General features: G+C 38.6%; 1 protein-coding gene across 3 annotated transcripts in view; it reads right to left on the reverse strand.

Annotated features, from left to right (window-relative positions):
• MAK (male germ cell associated kinase) overlaps window positions 1-21,521 on the reverse strand; it is a 43,955-nt gene that overhangs the window by 21,166 nt on the left and 1,268 nt on the right. For 2 of the 3 annotated variants that reach the window (XM_057700370.1, XM_057700368.1), the window contains exons 1-6: window positions 16,884-16,984; window positions 10,298-10,352; window positions 9,431-9,552; window positions 7,466-7,545; window positions 4,386-4,518; window positions 733-904 (exon numbers count right to left, since the gene is read on the reverse strand). In XM_057700370.1, the coding sequence (XP_057556353.1) occupies window positions 733-904; window positions 4,386-4,518; window positions 7,466-7,545; window positions 9,431-9,552; window positions 10,298-10,352; window positions 16,884-16,984 (663 nt within the window). Of the gene's footprint in view, window positions 1-732; window positions 905-4,385; window positions 4,519-7,465; window positions 7,546-9,430; window positions 9,553-10,297; window positions 10,353-16,883; window positions 17,214-21,521 lie in introns of those variants that run through there. The other variant, XM_057700369.1, reaches the window with a different exon arrangement.

Raw genomic sequence — 21,521 nt, forward strand, 5'->3', positions numbered from 1 at the left:
AACTCTGGTCTTTTGGATCCTGATGATGCTGATGGTACCCAGGTGACTCTGAACAGTTAAGGACAAGCGATTTACAATGGGTCTGATTAAAACAAAGATCCTCATTATAGGTTATACATTGCAGCCAATGTCAAAAACTGCACACAGCTGGGGAATGAGTTACATTAAAGCGTTAATAGCTGTGTTAACTTGACTAATGTCAGCCACGAGGCACAGGCTCATTTAATCAAGGTGTCACTATACATACTTATTATAAGTACATCTCAGGAAGTGAAGTCTAGCTGAGTGCAATAGTTAACTGAAAAGTACTCAGTTCAAGACATTAAATATCCACGGCAGAGGTTTATAAATATAGACAAGAAAAGGGTAAGAGAAAATAAAATGCAGGACACCTGGCAGTAATGAGTTCATCCCAGTGGACATTCACAGAACAAGCAGGAAAGAGGCTAAGCATGTAGTCGTCAGCTGGTCATCAGCCCAAAGTTAAATGTATAGAATTCTAAACATAGAGAGTTTTCCCTTAAATTCTTAAAGGTAAGCACCTTTTTTCTACAGTCTGGTGGGATTCTGGCTTCTAGCCATCCTCATTCCATCCCAGTTAAAAAAAAATACTGATTATAAGAAAATTAACCATTAAAGTATAAGCCTATTTGAAAATGAAAATATCAAGCTAGCTGGCCAAAAGTTACAAATAATCAAAAGTTATAACAACTGAAGGACAAGAGTACTTACTTTTTTGGGAGTCCCTAAAACTTGGCAAATCTTAAAGATTTCATCAACCTCACTTGTCCCTGGGAAAAGTGGTCTTAACGTATATAGTTCAGCCATTATACTCCCAACAGCCCACACGTCAATGGGAGAGCTATAAGCTGAAGATCTTAATAAAACTTCAGGAGCACGATACCTGTGAAAATAGAAAACAAAACATTTTGGCCATTTTGATTGTAGTAGATTCACAGAGTTGTGCATCCATCATCCCAGTCAACTTCAGAACATTTTCATCACCCCCAAAAGAAACCCCGCATCTCTCCAACAGCCCTACACCCCCATTTCTCTAATCTCCTATCTGTCTACAGATCTGCCTATTCTGTCACTTGATATCGATGGAACCATACACTGTCTGGTCCTTTGTGACTGGCTTCTTTCACTGAACATGTTTTCAAGGTTTATCCATGATGTAGCGTGTATCAGTACTTCTTTCTTTTTATTGCTGCATAATCCATTGTATGGCTATACTACGTTCATTTATCCATTCACCAGTTGATGGACATTTAGGCTGTTTCCACTTTCTGGTTATTATGCACAATGTTGTTATGAATAGTCACGTACAGGTTTTGTGTGGACATATGTTTTCATTTCTCTTGGGTATATACCTAGGCATGGAATTTTCTGGTTCACTTGGTAACTATGTTTAACCACTGAGGAACTGCCGGACGGTTATGTACCATTTTACACTCTTCTCACAAGCAATGTGTCAGGGTTCCAGTTCCTCTACATCCTTGCCAACACTTTTTATTATGTTTTGATATTTTTGTGAGACAAAATTGTTTTGAATGTTTTGCCAAATTTAGATACTGAAAATAAGTATTCTCAATTTCATTCCATTTCAGTATAGAATCTGTATTTACCCAGTCAAAAACAGAAGTTCCTTTAAAAGATTCTTCCCTTCAAGAGGAGATTTTCCAATTCTAACTACACATTTAAAAAGATACAACTTGGAGCCGTTATTTAATTTGTTCAGTTCCTCCTTTGCTTTCGTGGGGATACATGTCATTATCTTGTTTTGCAAACTTCATTTTCAAAAATTGCAGTTTGCTATAACCTTCAAAAGCTTTGGGTTTTTGGCGCTCAATTTATCAAAAATTCTGATTGAAGATTTCCAAGTGATTTGAAACAAAATGCAACCAAAATATGAAGGGATTATTTACAAAAAAGCTAGACACCACTGTAAATCATTTAAGTTGACTTACAAAGTAGTTCTTCAGAGGTTCAAACAATTCTAAAATTCGAATGACAGATGGCAGAGAGAGAAAGCACACAGAACCATGCTGCAGCAGGTTTTGTGGTCAACATCAATGTCATCACAAAAATTTTGTAGTTGTTGACTTCTGTCTGCGTGTATCTGTAATGTGTAAATTCTGCCAAATGCAACTTGTTATTTTGCTTGGTAGAATGCAAATTTAGCAGCTTATTTGGATGTAGTTAAATAGATATGTATCTTAACCAATCCAAATACATTTCTGCTTTCTATGTTTCTTAATTTAGTAAAAATACTGTTTTTATGATGCTAGGCTTCACTAAAACTTGTATTATCACTGCAAAAAGAATTTTATTTTCAATGCAAAAAAGTTTTTAACTGAAATTAAATAGCATTCATAGTAATATCAGACATTTCACGTTTCAAAGAATGACCTTCCAGAAGCTTCACTTTGATTCAATGAATTGTGATGAAAAAAAATCAAACCATTATTAGAAATAAGGTGACTGATTTTTCTCTTCAAATCCAGCTTGCAGACACTCATTTAAAACTGACATTGTTAATTAGCCATGTGTTAAAGTGCAAACTTGGTTGACGGTCTCTCATGTTACCAGATCAGACCAGGGAGGAAGAAGAAAGCCTACAGTGGAGGTCAGTCAGACCTGTCCCAGCTCGTTTCCAAACTATTGATAACAGGCATCGGCCAGGACATATCGTCACTCTTTCCAGTCTCCATCCTCAGACTTCTTCTCTAACCACACTCACTCCCTTAGTGACCTCATCCAACCCTGGGATTGTAACACTGAGGGCTCCGGCCCAGCCCTACCCCCTGAACCCCAGGTCATAGGTCTCCCCATGGTTGTCTCAGGGGCATCCCTCAATCCAGAACTCACCCATGCCTCCCCCTTCGCCGAGCTCCACAGCAGCCCCCTCTCCATCAGGGCCGACTCGAGCCTTCTGGCTGCTCTCAGAAAACACCTTGAAGTCTCTGACTCCTTCTTCTAACTCCCCACATCTGACTCCCCAGGAAATCACGTCTGCTCTACTTTAACAACATATGCAGCATCCCACACCTCTCCCCACCTCCACGGCCACCAGATCCGAGTCACTGTCATTTTCTGCCTAAGACCTCCCTGGTCTCCCTGCTTCTGCCTTTGCTTCTCCAGACCCTGTCTTCGATACGGCAGCGCAGATCCCCCCAGGGGCTCCCTGGTTCACTCAGATTAGCACAACACCCCAGTCCTTACAATGACCTCTGACATCTGGTCGCCCCACAAATTCTCTAACCTCATTTCCCACTACCACCTTCTGTATTCATGCCGCTCTTTGCAGAAGTCACCGGTGGCGCTCCTGTCTCCAGGCCTTCACACTCAGCATTTTCTCTGCCTGCAGACCTCCTGCCTCCCCGGCATCAGCGAGACCCTCTGTTTAAAACAGCAACATACCCTGTCCTGTCTCCTCCAACCCCCCCCCCCAGCCCTGTCCCTTTCCAGACTTTTTCTCCATAATAATGTACCACCATCTGATATTCAAATATTCTTAATTGTTTTTATTTGAATATAGTATACATACAGAAAAAAAGCACATGTCCTATGAGGACAGCTTGCTGAATTTTCACAACTGGAACGTACCCTACCCGTGGACCCAGCCCCCAGATCGAGGAACTGGATGTCATCAGCACCCCGGACAGCACCCGCCCCCCCCCGCCCCCCCGCACTCTTCCAGTCGCTGCTATCCCCACCCCCACCCCCGAGGAGCCGCTACCGTGACATTTAACAGATTAGTTCTATTTTTGTACTTTACATAAATGGGATCACATAATATGTGCTCTTTTTCTGTTCGGTCTCTTGCTCACGGCACTGTATCTGTGAGAGTTATCATATTGTTGTCGGTCTTTCATTCTCATTGCAGTAAAGCAGTCCACTGGGTGAGTACCTGTGCCTCCGGTGACGGACATTTGGGTAGTTTGCAGGCTGGGACGGTTACATGCCTTCTGATGAATGTGTGTATGAGGAATGTGTGCCTCTGTTGGTAAGTCAGGACATTTGTAATTTGTTTGTGTATTGGCTGTCATGTAAGCAGCACGAGGCAGTGATTCTTTTCTGTTTAGTTCACCTCTGTGTTCCCAGGGCCTACAGCCGTATCCAGCACGTAATAGGTGTTCAATAAATATTTGCTGAATGAATGAATGGATGGATGAGTGAAACCCTTTTTCCTTCTCTTTTCATTAATCAGAATAGTCATGGGCCAATCCTTCTCTCTCTCCAAAGAATACAAAAAAAAATCAGTTCTACGTTTTGTTTTAAATACTTAATATGGAACCTCCAGAAAGCTATGTAACAATCTACTGTAGGAAAACTTCAACAGAGACATATGCCTCTGTGGACAGTTGCATAAAACTACTCACCATCTGGTGGATACATAATCAGTGTACGGTGGCTGTGACCTTAATTCTCTTGCAAGTCCAAAGTCAGCAATTTTCACAAGTTCTGGGCCCATACAAAGCAAGTTTTCTGGTTTCATATCCCTATGAAAAAAACCTTGGTAATATAGAGAGGAAAAACAATAATAAATCATTATATGTAGACATGTTTGATTTATTAACATGATATAGCTGAGCCTCTCTGTTCTAATTAGCAATGTGAACTTAGGAAAAAAAATAAACCATATTTATTGTCTACAGAGTGATGGGAGGTGGGGACCCTTCTTTCAAAATAATTTGGCAAGCAAGTTCATACAGTATATATGGTCATTAAAAATAAACATCCAGGGACTTCCCTGCTGGTGCAGTAGTTGAGAATCCTCCTGCCAATGCAGGGGACATGGGTTTGATCCCTGGTCCAGGAAGATCCCACATGCCGCAGAGCAACTAAGCCTGTGCACCACAACTACTGAGTCTGTGCTCTAGAGCCCGTGAGCCACAACTACGGAGCCCATGGGCCACAACTACTGAAGCCCATGCGCCTAGAGCCCATGCTCTGCAACAAGAGAGGCCACCGCAATGAGAAGCCCACACACAGCAACAAAGAGTAGCCCCTGCTTGCCACAACTAGAGAAAGCCTGTGCACAGCAACGAAGACCCAACACAGCCAATAAATAAATACATAAATACATAAATTTATTAAAATACATATCCACATGGATTCCTGTTTGTGGACCCAGCGAGTCAGGCACTGGGTTAGGTGCTGCCACCTCTGCCACCATTATGATTGTCCCGTTGCTTCGCACAAAAGCCTTAAGGAGGCACTATGCCCGCGAGTGTGCAGCAGGTGAGGCGGTTGAGGCCTGGGGAGAAGGAGCCTAGTGGACGCTCAAGGAGGGCTGCATGTCACACTTAGGTCAGTGCAGCTGGTCTTACTACTGCTCTCTCACATTGCAGTTTAACCCGTGCTTCCTTGCGTACAATCACTTACTTGAGAAGTCCATGAAACAAAAATGGAATGCCACACATTTGAACCAGTTCCTTCATTTAAAGTTATTTTGTTTAACAGCTCAGTTCTCCCCTGGTAGCTGCCGTATTGAAAAACCCAATAATTATAATGCTCATTTACCAGTTTAATATATAAAATAAATGGCTAGTTACTGAAGCTGCCTGGCAGCTCAGTGAAAGTGGGCTGCTTGCAGACGTCTAAGGAGTCTGTAAAGCACACTGGTTGTATACACGTGACTGGTATCCTAATAACCCTGCAGGGTGCGGAATTAAGTACAGGCCGGGTCATCAGTTGTAGGTGAGCATCACCATCTCGAGAGGGCTTGAGCTAGGAAGATTTTTCTAAGCCGAAACTGTTTTAAGCCCTTCAAAGCCAGTGTGGGCTCTCTGTGATGTCTGCAACAGTTTTGTACTCCGTTTATATGGTACTCCTTACTCAAAATAGCTATTGAGATCCATTTCACTAACTTGCACTGCACTTTCATAATATGAAGACAGGAAAGGGAGCACAGGTGATGGTAAAGTGACATTGATCCTAAACTCTAAGGGAATTAAACCACAGTTGAGGTTTTCCCCATCCTCACTAAGATAAATATATTGGTCACTTGGTCCTAACTTTAACTAAAATATGAGTCCATTGTTTTGACAGCTACTATTTTTAAAATATCTGTTTTCTCAGAGGGTTACATCTGAGATGTTTATGAACTATGGCAAGAATAATTTAGCTTTTGTAAAAATGTCTGTTGCTCTTGGAGTCTGTTTTCCCAAGTCCTGTGCAGACCCTTATAAAGCCAGTTCTAGATTAACTCATGTTATTTACTTTTAGCAACAATTTTTAAATTCCAAGCTGGTTTCTTCCTTCAATCCCTTATGCTCTGAAGTTGCTGGTAGTTGATATATATCCAAGGAATCTAAACCAATTTTATTACTAGTCTAAAAAATACCAATAAAACACAAAACTCTTTCCAAAAATCAAAGAATTCATGAGGCTTTTGATTTTCCACATCACACTTGCTTCCATTAGCTTCAATTAACACAGGCGAACACCAAGAGCTACCAACCATGCCGACCAGAGTTAAAAAGGAGGTGACGATCAGGGCTCCATTATGGACGATTAAAACAGCATATATTCTTTACATTCCATATAATTAATAATGACTGACTTTCATCAATGGATTGTAATATATTATCATGGCTTTTAGGCTTTTAAAGACCTTAATACTTTATATAAGACAAGAAAAACTGGGGTTTCAGGAATGTTCTTACAGTGTTTATATGGAATTCTGCATAGCATTTTTAGAAAATTATTTCCTGTAGCAGTTAAAAGAGAAAGGAGAAAAGAAAATATAAAATATAGGCTGAAACATGAAAGGAGACTAATAATGGTGATATTTGAATGCCTGTGCTCATAACACAGCAATGGTATGGTATACACCATCCTAATTTAATATCTAAACATCTAGTGATTCTAAACTAGAATCATTAAAAATTTAATGATCATTAAATCACTAAAATTTTTCATAATCATATTAACTTTTAATTATTTTGGTTTGATAGATATGCAAAAAAATTGTATAAATTAAGATTACGGAAATAAGAAACGCACAAAAATAACTTCTCCAAGTATAGAAACAACTTAATGTTAACTTTAAGGAAAACTAGAAAATGTCATAGCACAGGTGCTTTAAACTATTTAAATGTTAATAATTGGTCATGATAGATCAAAGCATTCAGTCTTTTCCAAAAGAGGGACCTTATTCTTTTTTTTTAATTTCCATGGTAAAATTAGGTGGAAGCAGCATGAGTTTATGATGACTGAGACTAAAGGCTGACGACCAAACTGTAAAAAATTCTGCTCTAGAGGAAGATAGTTATAAATTATAGAAATTCTATTTTATATAGAATTGTAGAAATACTAAATTTTGAAAATAAAACTGCCAGTTAGTTAGTCGGCACATACTCCAAACTTGTAGTTATCCGATGTAATGCTGTTTAACAGTGTATATACAATTCCTGTGCATGACTGTGGCAGTAATCTAGAAGGCAGTGAAACCTACCGTGTTTATGGATAAATGCCAGTCCTTGCAATATTTGATACATAATATTTCTGACGACCGACTCAGGGAACAACTTGTTTCTGTGAAGAAATGAACAAATAAACAGTGATGTAATTCAATTTGTAAGAATAATGCTGTATAGTAAAGGTACAGTTACAGTATCAGAGCAAAGGTTTTGCATATTGGTCTTCAGTTGAAATGGAAAAGTTCACTTGAATAAAAAAGGCTTGTGAATTAACCTTCCAAAACAATATTTCGGGAAGTTAAGCTACCAAAAACAAAGTGTGAAAATTCCACTTAACCTCAAATAGCCCTTTACCATGTACGGTTGTTAATAGTTTCATTTATACTTTTGAGATTGAATAATATTCTAAACAATATCACTTTAATTTCCTTTTAATTTAGAAATCCAGAATTGAATCATGAAATTCCAAAGTTGAGTCTATTTAATGTTCATTTGCAATTGCATTAACCACTTCCCCTTATATATATATTTAAAATCATGTGAAAGTGTAATAGTTCATGTACTTAGTTTTTTCTTCAAAACTGTATCTCAGCATATCATGCATATGTTTATCAGTTCGTATATTTTAAAGAGCATAAATTATTATTACAAGCCAAGAAGATCACCCATAATCCCACCACCTGATAAGGAAATTATTTTGATTTTGCAGTATTCTAATCCAGCCCTAATCTGTGTGCATAGCTTTTATATTAGATGTCAATGTTACATAAATACAACTTTGGTTTCTGTTTTTTATTCACTTACAAGCACTTTTATAATCTTCATAATTTTCACTTTTAATGGCTACAAAATAATTACATCAGTATTATACATTAATTATCAACCCATTCTCTCACTGATAGTTATATATTTTAAATAGTTCAAAGAGATAAATGAAGCTTGGTATTTAACGGAACACACTAGCTATGGTAACTGTGGAGATTGTGTATCAGCATTAAAAAATGCCTGTAAGTGAATAAATCAAATAGAAAAATGTATCCCCACTAAAATTACAGCTGCAGAAAAGCACGCATGCCTGTAGGCAGGGTCTAGAAAGAACTCTAGAAAAATAAACACTGGTTTGAGAGGTAAAATATCCTTTTATTTTAACTGCTATTAATGTCATAATGATATCAGCCTGAAACATGACAGGCATTCAATACAGTAAGTATTTTTTGAAAGAAGGAAAGATATGATTAAAGAAAAATTCACTGAGCATCCTTAGATGAGGGCAGGGGGGGTGGAGAGAGAGAGAGAGAGAGTGTGTGTGTGTGTGTGTGTGTGTGTGTGTGTGTGTGTGTGTGTGTAGGAAATACAGAGAGAGAAATCAACATCATTCCACTGGGAAACTCTTTTCATATTTTAGGCTCTTTTGCTGAACAGCTCTGGCTTTAAAAACAGGCAAAATGGACATTAATCTCCCAGATGTGACCAGCAGTTACCACCAAAATGTGATCCTCTCCAAGCTCATGGCAGATGACTGAAACCCTCCTTTAGAGATTCTGTTCAGATGCTTAAAAATTAAGATGGGAATTTCCTTGGGATTGATAACACATTTTTATCATTCACTTAAGCATTCTGATGAATGAGTGTATTAGATCCTTTCTTAAAAGCAACTTCATTCTTTTCTCCATTCCTTCATTAACCTTTCACAAGATGCTTGGGAGAGCAAGGAAGACACTTTTCTCAACTTTGCCCAAGGCCAGCTTTATTATTGAGTATTGAACTATAGATAGATTTTTGTTTCAAAAAGTATAGATAGATAGTGTTTGTGTGAAATATTTATCTTGACTTTTAAGATATTACAACAGAGAAATGATGGTTCTTCTTCAGCGTCCTTTGATAAAGATAACTGATTTAAAGCTACCTCAGGGACCAATAAATCTGTGTATTGCAGAGTGTGGGATCCAAGGGATGCGTGGAGGAGATAAGGAAAACATTAGTTTTTCATAAAGACATACCTGTCTTTCATTAATTGATAGAGGTTTTCTTTCATATATTCAAATATAAAATAAAGATGGTCATTTTCTCTGATAACTTCTTTGAGTTTAATCACATTGGCATGATTAAGTTTCTTCAGAGACTGCAATAGAGGAAATAAGCATTAAAATTCTTCAAGCAAAGGTACAGAAGTTGGCAAAATCTCATCAGTGCTAGGTATGCTAATTACCTTAAGTGATTTTCCATTTCTTCTAAATTCACTAATGTATTGTTTTAATAGCTATAAAAATTTACATGTCTAAACACATCTTAGAACATCTATTTAAAATAAGCAATAATCGTTCAAGTCATGAATATAAGTGCAAAAATAAACCAGGTCAACAATAGCTCAAAACATTTCCGTCTGTCACTTTTTTCTTTTGGTCATGAAATAGGTTTAACTCTTTCCTGACTTAACCATGTGAAATTCCATGCAAAAGTCTCCAAAAATTTATCCACATTATACAGTGTAAAATATAAAGAAATGGTATGTGGTAATTTAAAAAATTATCTTTGCTTTGGTAATATGAATTAAAATGTTCTTTTACAAGTGAGTATACTTTTTTTTTTCACTTTTTGCCATTTATTTATTATTTTGGGGGGGGTACACCAAGTGAGAGTATACTTTTAAATATGAGGGTATGGTTATTTTCTGTACTCCACTGACATTCTGATGAGAAATGGGAAATTAGTTTAGGAAGATAAAGAAAAACATAAGAAATGTAACTATCTTTGGTCTGCTTCCCACAGAGAACAGAACGATCTCCTTAGCTACCGTTCTCAGAAATGAGACATGTGTGAGGTAGAGCTGAGGCCTTCTCAGGTTCTTTTCATGTCCTGGATTTTACCTTAACTTCTCTCAAGTTCATACATTCATCCCAAGAATAGAACTTTCTCTTCATTCTGAAATAAAGGAAGAAAAGTTTATTGTATGGGGACCGAGGATTTGAAGACACAGATTATACCGTGGGCTTTCTTACTCTATTATTAGTTCATTTTGGGCAAGCTGTGATATCTGTTTTCCCTCCTCCTTAAAAGGAGATCCTCTCCTTTCTGTATATCTCAAGGCCATTTGGTGCAGGTTCATGGCTGTGTCACTTTGTGGACAATTTACCTAAGACTTCTCTGTGCTGCAAATTCCTTAGCTATAAAGTAGAAACTACTGCAAAAGAAAAGCTTATTGTAAACGGCTTAGTTCAGCACTCAGTAAATAGTGCATGTTCTTATTTTTACTGGTATCTGTGGTCAGCTACCATAAGCTAGGAGGGGCATCACTGCTGTTATTTCTAAAATATCCTTAGTGAATTAGAGTTTCATTTATACTCATTCAGGTGCTAGAAATTTATGAAGGAGCTTGAAGAAACTGAGGGCTTACTGACTTACCAAAAGTTACTTTTCAGTACTATAGATTTATAAATGTCTTGCCAAAATGATAAAAGTAAATCTAGCACAATTCTCGATTCAAAATAAATGTCAATTCAAATATAGTATGAGTATTTTAATAAAAAAGTGATCAAATCTATCCAAAACTGTACATACAATCTCTGTGATTCTTAAAAAGTAATTATAGAATTCTTAATCCAATGTTTAGAGGCTAGTTAATATATTCAAGTTCCTTTTATTACTTTTTTTTTTTTTAATTTTTTAATTTATATTTTTTGGCCACACCATGCAGCATGTAGGATCTTAGTTCCCTGATCAGGGATAGAACCCGTGCCCCTTGGGAGTGCAGAGTCTTAGCTGCTGGACTGCCAGGGAAGTCCCTCAAAGTTCCTTTTCAGAATGTATGACAAGTTGAAACTTATTCTTCTTAAAAATCTGTGCTAGCTGCATCCACATATACTAATATGCTACTTTCTTTTCAGCAATTACTAGCTATCAATACTACCCTAAGGTAATGCATGTATCTATAATGCAACAAGCACAGAAGTTTCCTTATGAAACACTATTGCAGTTTCTTAGACCAATTTAAAGAAAGTAACTATAAAAAAAATTAAACCAATTTGTTAGAATTCCTTTTAGATTCCCTGCCATCTTCTCTTTCATTTATTCATTCACCCAACACCTGCTACATGCCAGGGAGATGAAATCAGAGATGGTTACCATGGTGCTCCCCCTCTCACGGGAAATAGACCTTAGACGAGTTAACACAAAACAGATATACAAGTGAGCTTTAAGGATCATGAGATAAGTTGGCGAGGCCTCAGCCCTTTCTGATGAGGCAGTATTTCAGATGAGACTTGAAAGACCAAAGGTGCCAGCTTGTAAAGGCTGAAAAAAAGAAGATTCAGCAAGACAGAAACAGCTAGAAAGAGCTGGGCTGGTTAAAGAAAAGGAGAGGCCACCGCAGGCCCATCCTTATGTCTTTAAACGCCCAGCGCTGATTTTCATGGCTGTGAGGTCACCTTTCCTTCTCTGCTCATTCTCCTGTAGCCCTTATCACCTTCTTACCTGACAGATAGTTTACTTATTTATTAATTATGTTTAGTCCTTCTCCCCTCTCCTCACCGGCAAGCTCTCTGAGGACACTCCCACCTGCGGGATCAGTTTCTGGCACATAGTAAGTGCTCAATAAATATTGACTAAATGATTGGATGGGTTTTGATACCCACAGGTGGGCTCCTGAGGAGCTGTCCCACAAACAGGAGACCCTCAGGAATGGAATTGCCGCTCAGGTCCTTAAAGGGCAGAGACCTTGATAAATACCTGTGCATATAATAAGGTGTGGGGGTCTTGCCACCGCCGCCTGGGGTGAACTGTGTGATAGCTTTGTTTTGAGATGGCAGCAGAGAGCACAAGGCTTCTTATCAGTGACCTAAGTTAAATTTCCCAAAGGAAAAACTCTCCTGCTTCCAGGCCTTCATACATAGTATTACTGCAGCTTGGAATATTCTTCCCCCTCCTCTTTTTCTTAATAATTTTTTCTCATTCTCGGGATCTCATTTTATGTGGGAAGCCTTCCAAGATACCTCTCCAGCATTGCTTCTCTGTGCTCCCACAGGCCCCGGTATCCCCCATCATAGGAGTTTTCATGCTCTGTGTTGTAATTTTTCTAGTGTGTTGGTCTGTTATAACTCATGTATCCCATCCTCATTTGTCCTGAGCATCAAGTATAATAGGAGCTTAACAATTACATGTTGAATGAACTTTTAAACTTTCTGCAAGCCTTCCCCATGACTCCTATTCTCATTCATTTTTTTAATGTAAATTTATTTATTTATTTAATTTATTTATTGGCTGAGTTGGGTCTTCGTTGCTGTACGCAGGCTTTCTCTAGTTGCGGCAAGTGGGGGCTACCCTTTGTTGCGGTGCGCGGGCTTCCCACCGTGGTGTCCTCTCTTGTTGTGGAGCACAGGCTCCAGGCACGTGGGTTTCAGTAGTTGTGGCACGTGGGATCAACAGTTGTGGCTTGCAGGCTCCAGAGCGCAGGCTCAGCAGCTGTGGCGCATGTGGGATCCTCCTGGACCAGGGCTCGAACCCGTGTCCCCTGCATTGGCAGGTGGGTTCTTAACCACTGTGCCACCAGGGAATTCCCCTCATTCATTTTTGCTCTGCCTTTACTTAGGGCAGGAACGCTGTCTGGCACATAGTAGATACTGAATGTGGCAGACACTATGAGCTGTCTATCCAAGAGCCACTCTTCTTCTCTGCTTTATTAACATAGATCGGCTTTAACCCAGGGATACAAAATGCCCAGCTAAGTACTCAGTTTCCCGGCTTCTCTTATTGCTACGCATGCCACGTGACACACTCCTGCCAGTGAGAAGTAACCAGGAGTCTTCTGGAGAGGTGGTGGGAAAGCAAAAGCTTTCCTAATTAGAAGAAAGTACAGTAACTGGCTGACAGTAAGAACTGACTCTTTCAACTCTTCCTTCTCTCTTCTTACTTGGAACTCATACTCAAGGCCTGGACTGCTACAGCTCTTTTTTAAAATTTATTTTACTGAAGTATGGTTGATTTACAATGTTAATTTTTGCTGTACAGCGAAATGATTCAGTTCTATATCTATATATATTCTTTTCATATTCTTTTCCATTATGATTTATTATAGGATATTGAATATAGTTCCCTGTGCTATACAGTAGCACCTTGTTGTTTATCCATTCTGTATGTTTTCATCTGCTAACCCCAAACTCCAAGTTCATCCCTCTGCCAATGCCCTCCCTCCCTCCCTCCCCCTTGGCAACTAGAAGTCTGTTTTCTACCTGTGTGAGTCTGTTTCTGTTTCACAGATAAGTCCATTTGTGTCATACTTTAGATTCCACATTTAAGTGATATCATTTGTGTTTCTCTTTCTGACTTATTTCACTTAGTATGATAATCTCTAGGTCCATCCATGTTACTACAAATGGCATCATTTCATTCTTTCATTCTTTTTTTTTTTATGGCTGAGTAGTATTCCATTGTATATATACACCACATCTTCTCTATCTAATCATCTGTCGATGGACACTTAGGTTGCTTCCATGTCTTGGCTATTGTATATAGTGCTGCTATGAACACAGGGTGCATGGATCTTTTTCAATTATAGTTTTGTCTGGGTATATGCCCAGGAGTGGGATTGCTGGATCATATGGTAGCTCTATTTTTAGTTTTCTGAGGAACCTCCACACTGTTTTGCATAGTGGCTGCACCAATTTACATTCCCATCAACAGTGTAGGAGGGTCCCTTTTCTCCACACCTTCACCTGCTGCACCTATTTTTTGAAGACAAAAGAACTTAGGTCTGTGATAACTGCATTGAGACAAGATATGAGCCCTGGCTGCCTACCTCAAAACTTTTTACAATGTGAGACAAATAAATCCCTGCTTAATTTACTTTTGGTTAGTTTTTTTTTTTCCTTCATACACCAAAGGCATTCCAAATTATACATATATGGCCTCTTCTCAGTGCTCAGTCTATTGGACTTCTTAAAGTATTTGACCACCTCTCGGTTCTCTCAAGGTCTTAGCCAGCTCTATACAGGCGAAGTCCAGCTCCCCATTTTATGAAATTGAAGACTGAAACAAACACATGATCTTGCCACCCAGAAGGAATAACGAATATTTTGTTATAGAAAACAAACCGTTCTCATTTTCTTACCCCCTTCTCCCCAGAAGCCACAGCTTTCATGAATTTTATGTAAATGTTTCCAGTCCTTTTAAAGATATTTTTACACATAAATTTATTTCTGTGTAATGAAGTATTTATTTGTGTGAATTTATATAATCACGTAAGCTACAAATAAGGATGATTTCATCTCATTTTGGCTAATATTTATACCTCATTTATTTATTTACTTTCTCTTATTGCCTTAGTTAGGGCCTCCAGTTCCATCTTGATCCGTAGGGGATATGGCAGGCACACTGGTCTTAAAACCAACTTTATAGGAAGTACCTGTAACATTTTACCTTTCAGGTCAGGGAAGTTTCTTCTTATTCCTATTTTTCATTTCAGTTATTGTACATTGTACATTTACTTCTATGATAATAATGGCTATTTGACAATATTTTATAAAAGTATTTTCTTATATATGTGATGTTTCAGATCATGATATTGCAAAGTTTTTAACATTTGATAAACATTTGTTAAAGCATTTAAATTTTAGATGCTCATCATTTGGTTGATGTTGTAATCAGTTTCTAAGACTTGTTCTGGTGGAAGCCAACTGCCATGTCATGGGGACACTCAAGTGACAGTTTGTAGAGCCCCATATAAAGAGAGATTGAGGCCTCTTCTTGCTCTTATAAAAAAAGGAAATTTGGACGCAGAGATACACATCCAGGGAAGTTGACGTGGGAGAGGTACAGAGAGAAAATGCCATCAGTAAGCCACGGAGAAAGGCCTAGAAAAGATCCTCTCCTCCCAGCCCTCAGAAGGAAGCAACCCAAAAACAAAAAAAAATTAAAAAAAGTAAAAAACAAGAAGGAATCAACCCTGCTGACACCTTGATTTTAGATGTCTAGGCTCCAAAACTGTCTCAATAAATCTCTGCTGTTTCAGCCCCCCAGTCTGTGGCTTAAACTTTGTTACACAAGCCAAGTATGAGCCAAATGTGTTCCCTTCAAATTCACACGTAGAAGTCCTGACCTCCCAGTACCTCAGAGTATGACTGTATTTGGAGGTAGACCTTAAACAGGTAATTAAAGTTAAATGAGGTCTTGGGACTTCCTAGGTGGCGCAGTGGTAAAGAATCTGCCTGCCAATGCAGGGGACACGGGTTTGATCCCTGCTCTGGGAAGATCCCACATGCTGTGGACCCATGCACCACAACTATTGAGCCTGTGCTCTAGAGCCCATGAGCCACAACTGCTGAAGCCCAAGTGCCTAGAGCCCGTGCTCCACAGCAAGAGAAGCCACTACAATGAGGAGCCTGCGCACCACAATGAAGAGTAGCCCCCACTCGCAGCAACTAGAGAAAGCCCGTGTGCAGCAGCGAAGACCCAACACAGCCAATAAATAAATTAAATAAATAAGTAAATAAATAAATTTATTTAAAAAAAAGTTAAATGAGGTCTTTAGGGTGGGTCCTAATCTGATATTACTTCTGTCTTTGTAAGAAGAAGAGATTAGGACAGAGACATACACAGAGACGTGTATGTAAAGAGAGCTCGGGGAGAAGAGAGCTGTCTACAAGCCAAGGAGAGTTCTAACATGAACCAACCCTGCTGACACCTTGAGCTCAGACTTCTAGCCTCCAGAACTGTGAGGAAATAAATACGCTGTTTAAATCACCCAGTCTGTGGTACTTTTGTTATAGCAGCCCAGCAGACAGATACAGTGAACCACCTTGGAAGCAGATGCTCCAGCCCTGGTCCTGCCTGCAGGTGACTGTGATCTTGGCTGACCTCTGATTGCCCCCTCACCAGAGATCTGGATCCAGAACCACAGCTGAGATACTCCTAAATTCCTGACCCACAGAAACTGTGAATTAATAAATGTTTGTTCTTGTCTTAAATCGCTAAGCTTTGGGGTAATTGTTTTACATATAATACATAACAAATACAGTAGATTAAAGAAACAAGTTAATCATTCTATTTAATTGGTAGGCTCGGGAAAATACGATATGCCATTCAGAACTCAATTTGATATTATGAATATCATTTGATTTTGAGGCCTATTGTTTTAAGGAAGTAATAAGCTCTACTCTGTAGTCAACTTTAAGTTCTAAAAATAGTTCCAAACATTACCTTCAGTTTCAGTTCAAATTTATCATGCATAAAAAGCAGATCCCTTGGGTTTTTTGATGTTTCCGTGTAGCTGGACAAACCAGAAAATAAATATACGTGGGGATCAGCAGAACTCCTTTTGGCAGTATTTTCTCCAGAATGGCACTCCCCCCATTCCCTAAGAAGCACGGGGTCTGAACCAGACTTCTCTCTATACCTGTATATATTCTCAAGCAAACAAAGGAAAAGAAAGATTGGCAAGCTCGGCATTGTTGCCCGCGGTACCTTTTGATGGCCACCAGCTCCCCTGATTCGTTACTCTTGCCCATCAGGACACTCCCGTAGGTGCCGTCCCCCAGCTGTCTCATGGTTGTGTATCGGTTCATCGTGGAAAAATGATGCAGCAGAAGGTGTTGACTGAAATGACTTCTTTGTTGAATATAAATATAAATGCTTCTTTATTTTTATTCGTTTTTGCCCTTAGACCGCTGTTGCTACACTGGTGACAGGTTTGTCATCATTAAACACAGGCTCTTCCCCAAGATTATGTGGGTTCATAAGATGTAGCAATAAGGAATCTGGCAAAGAAACAGTGCTTCCATTCTTATGAACACCCTGTAAAAACAAACAAAAACAAGAGTAAAAGGAATTTTCATTAAAGAATCTATTCCAAAAATTTACTGGTAACCTAGGAAAATTTTAATATAAATACCAACATCTTAAGCATGTGTCAGTAAATCAGTTGTGATGTGGAATGACATTCACATGTAATAGGCTGATGATACTCCCTGGTGAATGCTTCATTGACATGGTACTGTGTTACTTATCCCATGAATGTTCAGTAAATATTGGCTTAATGATTTGCATGATTCCTTTTTTACTGACTATATAATCTACATTAGTCCAAATCAGACTTTGGGAAGTCAGACTCTCTGCTATATCCATCCTTTGAATCAATTTTTGCATCATATTTAATTTGGACCGCAATCCCTTATGTGAAACTCCTGGGCCAGATGTGTTTGGAATCCAGGAATTTGCATATTTTAGAAAAGTAACATGGTATGTAACACCTCGCAAGCAGCATCTTAATGTGCCTGTAGAAGAATGTATGAAGAGTACACGAAGGAAAGTAAATGAAGACTATATATAGCCTCACGCCATTCGGGTCCTGTTTTGTTGCAAATGAATTTGCACAAATTAACATTTAAAAATTCATTTTTAAGAGCTTTGTGGATTTCAAAACTACAGAAAAGGGGCTGTGGAGCTGTATATATTTGAAGGCTACAGATTCCTATAGGTTCTGATTTTATTGCTGTGGGTAAAAAAAAACACACAAGGCACATAAAGCCTTAATGTCTACCTCATTACAACAGCATTTAACAGTTTCCTCCCACTGTTCTTAGTTCTGCATTTAAGGAATGATTTCTCATTTCATACCTGTTTATCATTCTTATGCTGCTTTTAAAAGTCTCTATCATTCTGTCACAAAGCTTCATGCTTAGTTACAGAGGGTAACAACATGTTTGGCACTATATTAAAGTAAATAGTTTGTTTTAAAGTGCCTTTTATGGGGAGTTCCCTGGCAGTCCCGTGGTTAGGAGTATGCACTTTCACTGCCGAGGGCCAGGGTTTGATCCGTGGTTGGAGAACTAAGATCCCACAAGCCATGCGGTGCAGCCAAAAAATAAATAAATAAGATGCCTTTTATAATCTGGTGCTTCATTCAAAGATTATTTTTCTTTCACTGTAGCACTATTTCCAGAAAATAAAATCATAGAAATTGCTTCTCTATTAGATGCAGAAATTCAGGAACAACAAGAATATGCTGTAGTCGTCAGAGTACCTAAGGCTTCCACATGTAGGCTTTCTGCAGAAACACGGCCTAGAAGTGCACAGAAACTATGTTGTTTCCTTTATACAGGAAAACATTCATCCACAGGAAACTTTGGAAGAACCTGTGGGGCTTTTAAATAACAGGGAGTGTGTGTTAATTTGTCATTTATTTTACTTCATATAGATAATAACCCTTCAGAGGCACTTCTGAGAAGTAACTTAGGCCATGCTAACTCTGTGGCCAGGATCTTAACAAAGAGACAACGATAGTAAATTACATTTCTGTTTAGTGGTTCCTTCATTTTTCTCAGCTTACATCTGAGCAAATGGTCTTAACAGATGCCAGCAAATGGTTCCCCATTTTCCTGAAAATGAAGTTCTTTTGTAAGTGGTCTTTACATTATACGTAGACACTGATTCTAAATACTAAGGCATTAATATAGAGAAAAGCAACACCCCCCGCATGGTTCCTAACCAAAATGTGTATTTGCTTTTTGTAATTTTTCCTTTATCTGGGTAAAGAAATATAATTCTGAAAGCTCTTTGGGAGTTTGTTTTGTACCCTGTGCTACGATTAAACAAAACATGGACTATAAAGTGTATTTCTTCTGATCATTTAGAATTTAAATCAGTATTTTGTGGTTTATTAAAGCATGTGAAATTGCTTGACATCCTTTTTTTTTTTTTTTTTTTGTACAGCTTGTGTGTCCCTAACCAGGGATTGAACCCAGTGAACCCAGGCCACTGTAGTAAAAGTGCCAAGTCCTAACCACTGGACTGCCAGGGAATTCCCTAAATTCCTTGACATTTTTTTCTGGCTTCTCTATTTAAGGCGACGTACACATATCTCTTTTCTAAAGGTTTATTGATTCTTTCTGGTTAAGTAACAATACAGAGAATATATCTGTCCAAAAGGCCACGGTGTTCATCATATCAGTACAACTGTGCAAGAAAAACACAGAAGGATTAAATGACCTATGATCAATCAGAGATTCAATGATGGAATCAGTCTAATGGCTGCGTTAGCCTGAAGCTGTTTGGTTTTTTAGTGCAGTCCCAGACTTCTAAACAACCCATTCTTGCCACCTTTTATAATCACTGATGCAACTAAAGGAATCACCCCTTTTCACTCCCAAACTGTGTAGAATCTAACTCACAATGAAAGCTGCCCACCCCGTCCACCACCTAAAGATTCCTAACTCCACCCTAAAACATCAAGATGCTGTAAACAACATAGAAAGTGCACAGGGTGCTCCTCACCCCAGCTACACCCTGGGGCTACATCTGGCTCATCCTGATACCTGGAAGGACATTGTGAAAAATTATAGGCCAGAAACAGTGAAGGGAAAGAGTGTGAATGGGGGAGAAGGAAGTCTACCTGGAGTTCCTTATGAAGTTATTATTTTTACCCCATCCTCCAAATTATTTAATTAAGAATTTTAATGGGATAAATAGCATCATCTTTTCTTTGCAAATCTGCTGCATATGCAACAGATTATTTTCATGTTAACACCTAACTGAGGACAAGCATTGAGAGTCTGACAGGTAGACAGTTGTGTAGGCACTTCTGGAAAAGGACAAATGGCTTGAGAAGGGCATGAAAGAGGGAACTGCCCAGGTGGGGAGAGACATTCAGAGGAAAGAGGTGCCATAAACACTGAAACTTTACCTTGCAGTGGCTCAACAACCTGCAAAAGTGAAATTAGCTGCCTCTTTCTCTTCCACTATTAAGACCATCAGCCCTGCCATCAGCAGTACAATGAGCACAACAGACCATTCAGCCATGGAAGCCTTTCTGCATTGACCTGGAAGCCCAACCATTTTTGGAGTGCCTATTGTAGAAACTTCACTGCAAGCCTAACCAATCATCTTCCAAGTAAACACTGCGAACACCAAGTTTGCTTCAAGTGAGGATGACTATAGCTAGGACATACTTATATTCAGGGAAAAATAAATAAGGGACATAGCCATTTCCCAGCTTCTTTTCTTTGAGGGGTGAAGATTATGGATGTGACATAGATTATAAGCAGCTCTGATTTGTGGCTCTGAGAGAATTGGGCCAGTTTACTAACCTTTAAGTAACACAAGTTTACATACTATGCTTCCAAACGAAACTTTAGAAAGGCCTCTTTTGAGTCATGTTAATTACAAAATAAACAGCTCTCTAGGGTGAGAAGCTGGTCATTTCATCTGTCCCCTTATGTCACTGAAAATATAAGGATAGTGGCCTAATGTAAAGACGTATAGATATATAAAGGTAAAGCGTTTCTCATTCCCATGTACTTACTTGCTAGCACATAACTATTTTTATCAGTGTAGCAAAGGAAGGTCCTAAACAGATTGCTAGTCAAAGAGCAGTAAAGGTAACTTAAAAGACAGACTGCCTGTGGGTCCCCAGTTCACACCCAGTAATATTTCTCTGCAAGGTACATATATTCTTATCTGTGGAACTTTGGAAAGCTAATTCTGCAAAATAAGGGTGTATTAACATGATGTCTTATGCACATGAATACTTCCATACATATATTTCAACATGTATGCAACAAGGCAAAACACAACTAAGTGTAATATAACTATGATCCTCAATTAATTTAATAGAACTGTTAGGAACTTGGAGTTTTCTACAATCAAGCTACAATACTTACTGACTTTCTTATGAGTTATAAAAACCTTATATTCTGGTTAAGGAAAAAGATATTTACCTTCAGGCTCAATTATAGATCTACATTAGATAAATATCCTTACTATTTCTCTCCCATTTTAGTTGTCTTATTTTTACCTAGGTGCACAATTACTGTAAACTTGAGCTTTATTCTCAACAGCTTCTGCCAGCTAATAAGGGATTTAGATAGGATTAAAGAAGATTAACAGAGAGGGCAAATGGAGGGTAAAATGTGTGTCTGCCCAGTCACTGAGCCAATAACGTTTGCACGTCTTCAACTTGTAGAATCTGCTATAATGTTATTACTCCAAGGCTGGCATTTACGTTTGTTTAAAAAAAAAAGTGACGCCATAAAAATCATTAAGTTGTTTAAAAAGCAAACAGAAAAAAGATTTCAAACTAACCAAGTCATATATTTACATAAATTA

This window comes from Hippopotamus amphibius, chromosome 11, assembly GCF_030028045.1.
Source record: "Hippopotamus amphibius kiboko isolate mHipAmp2 chromosome 11, mHipAmp2.hap2, whole genome shotgun sequence".
In the NCBI taxonomy this organism is placed as follows: domain Eukaryota; kingdom Metazoa; phylum Chordata; class Mammalia; order Artiodactyla; family Hippopotamidae; genus Hippopotamus; species Hippopotamus amphibius.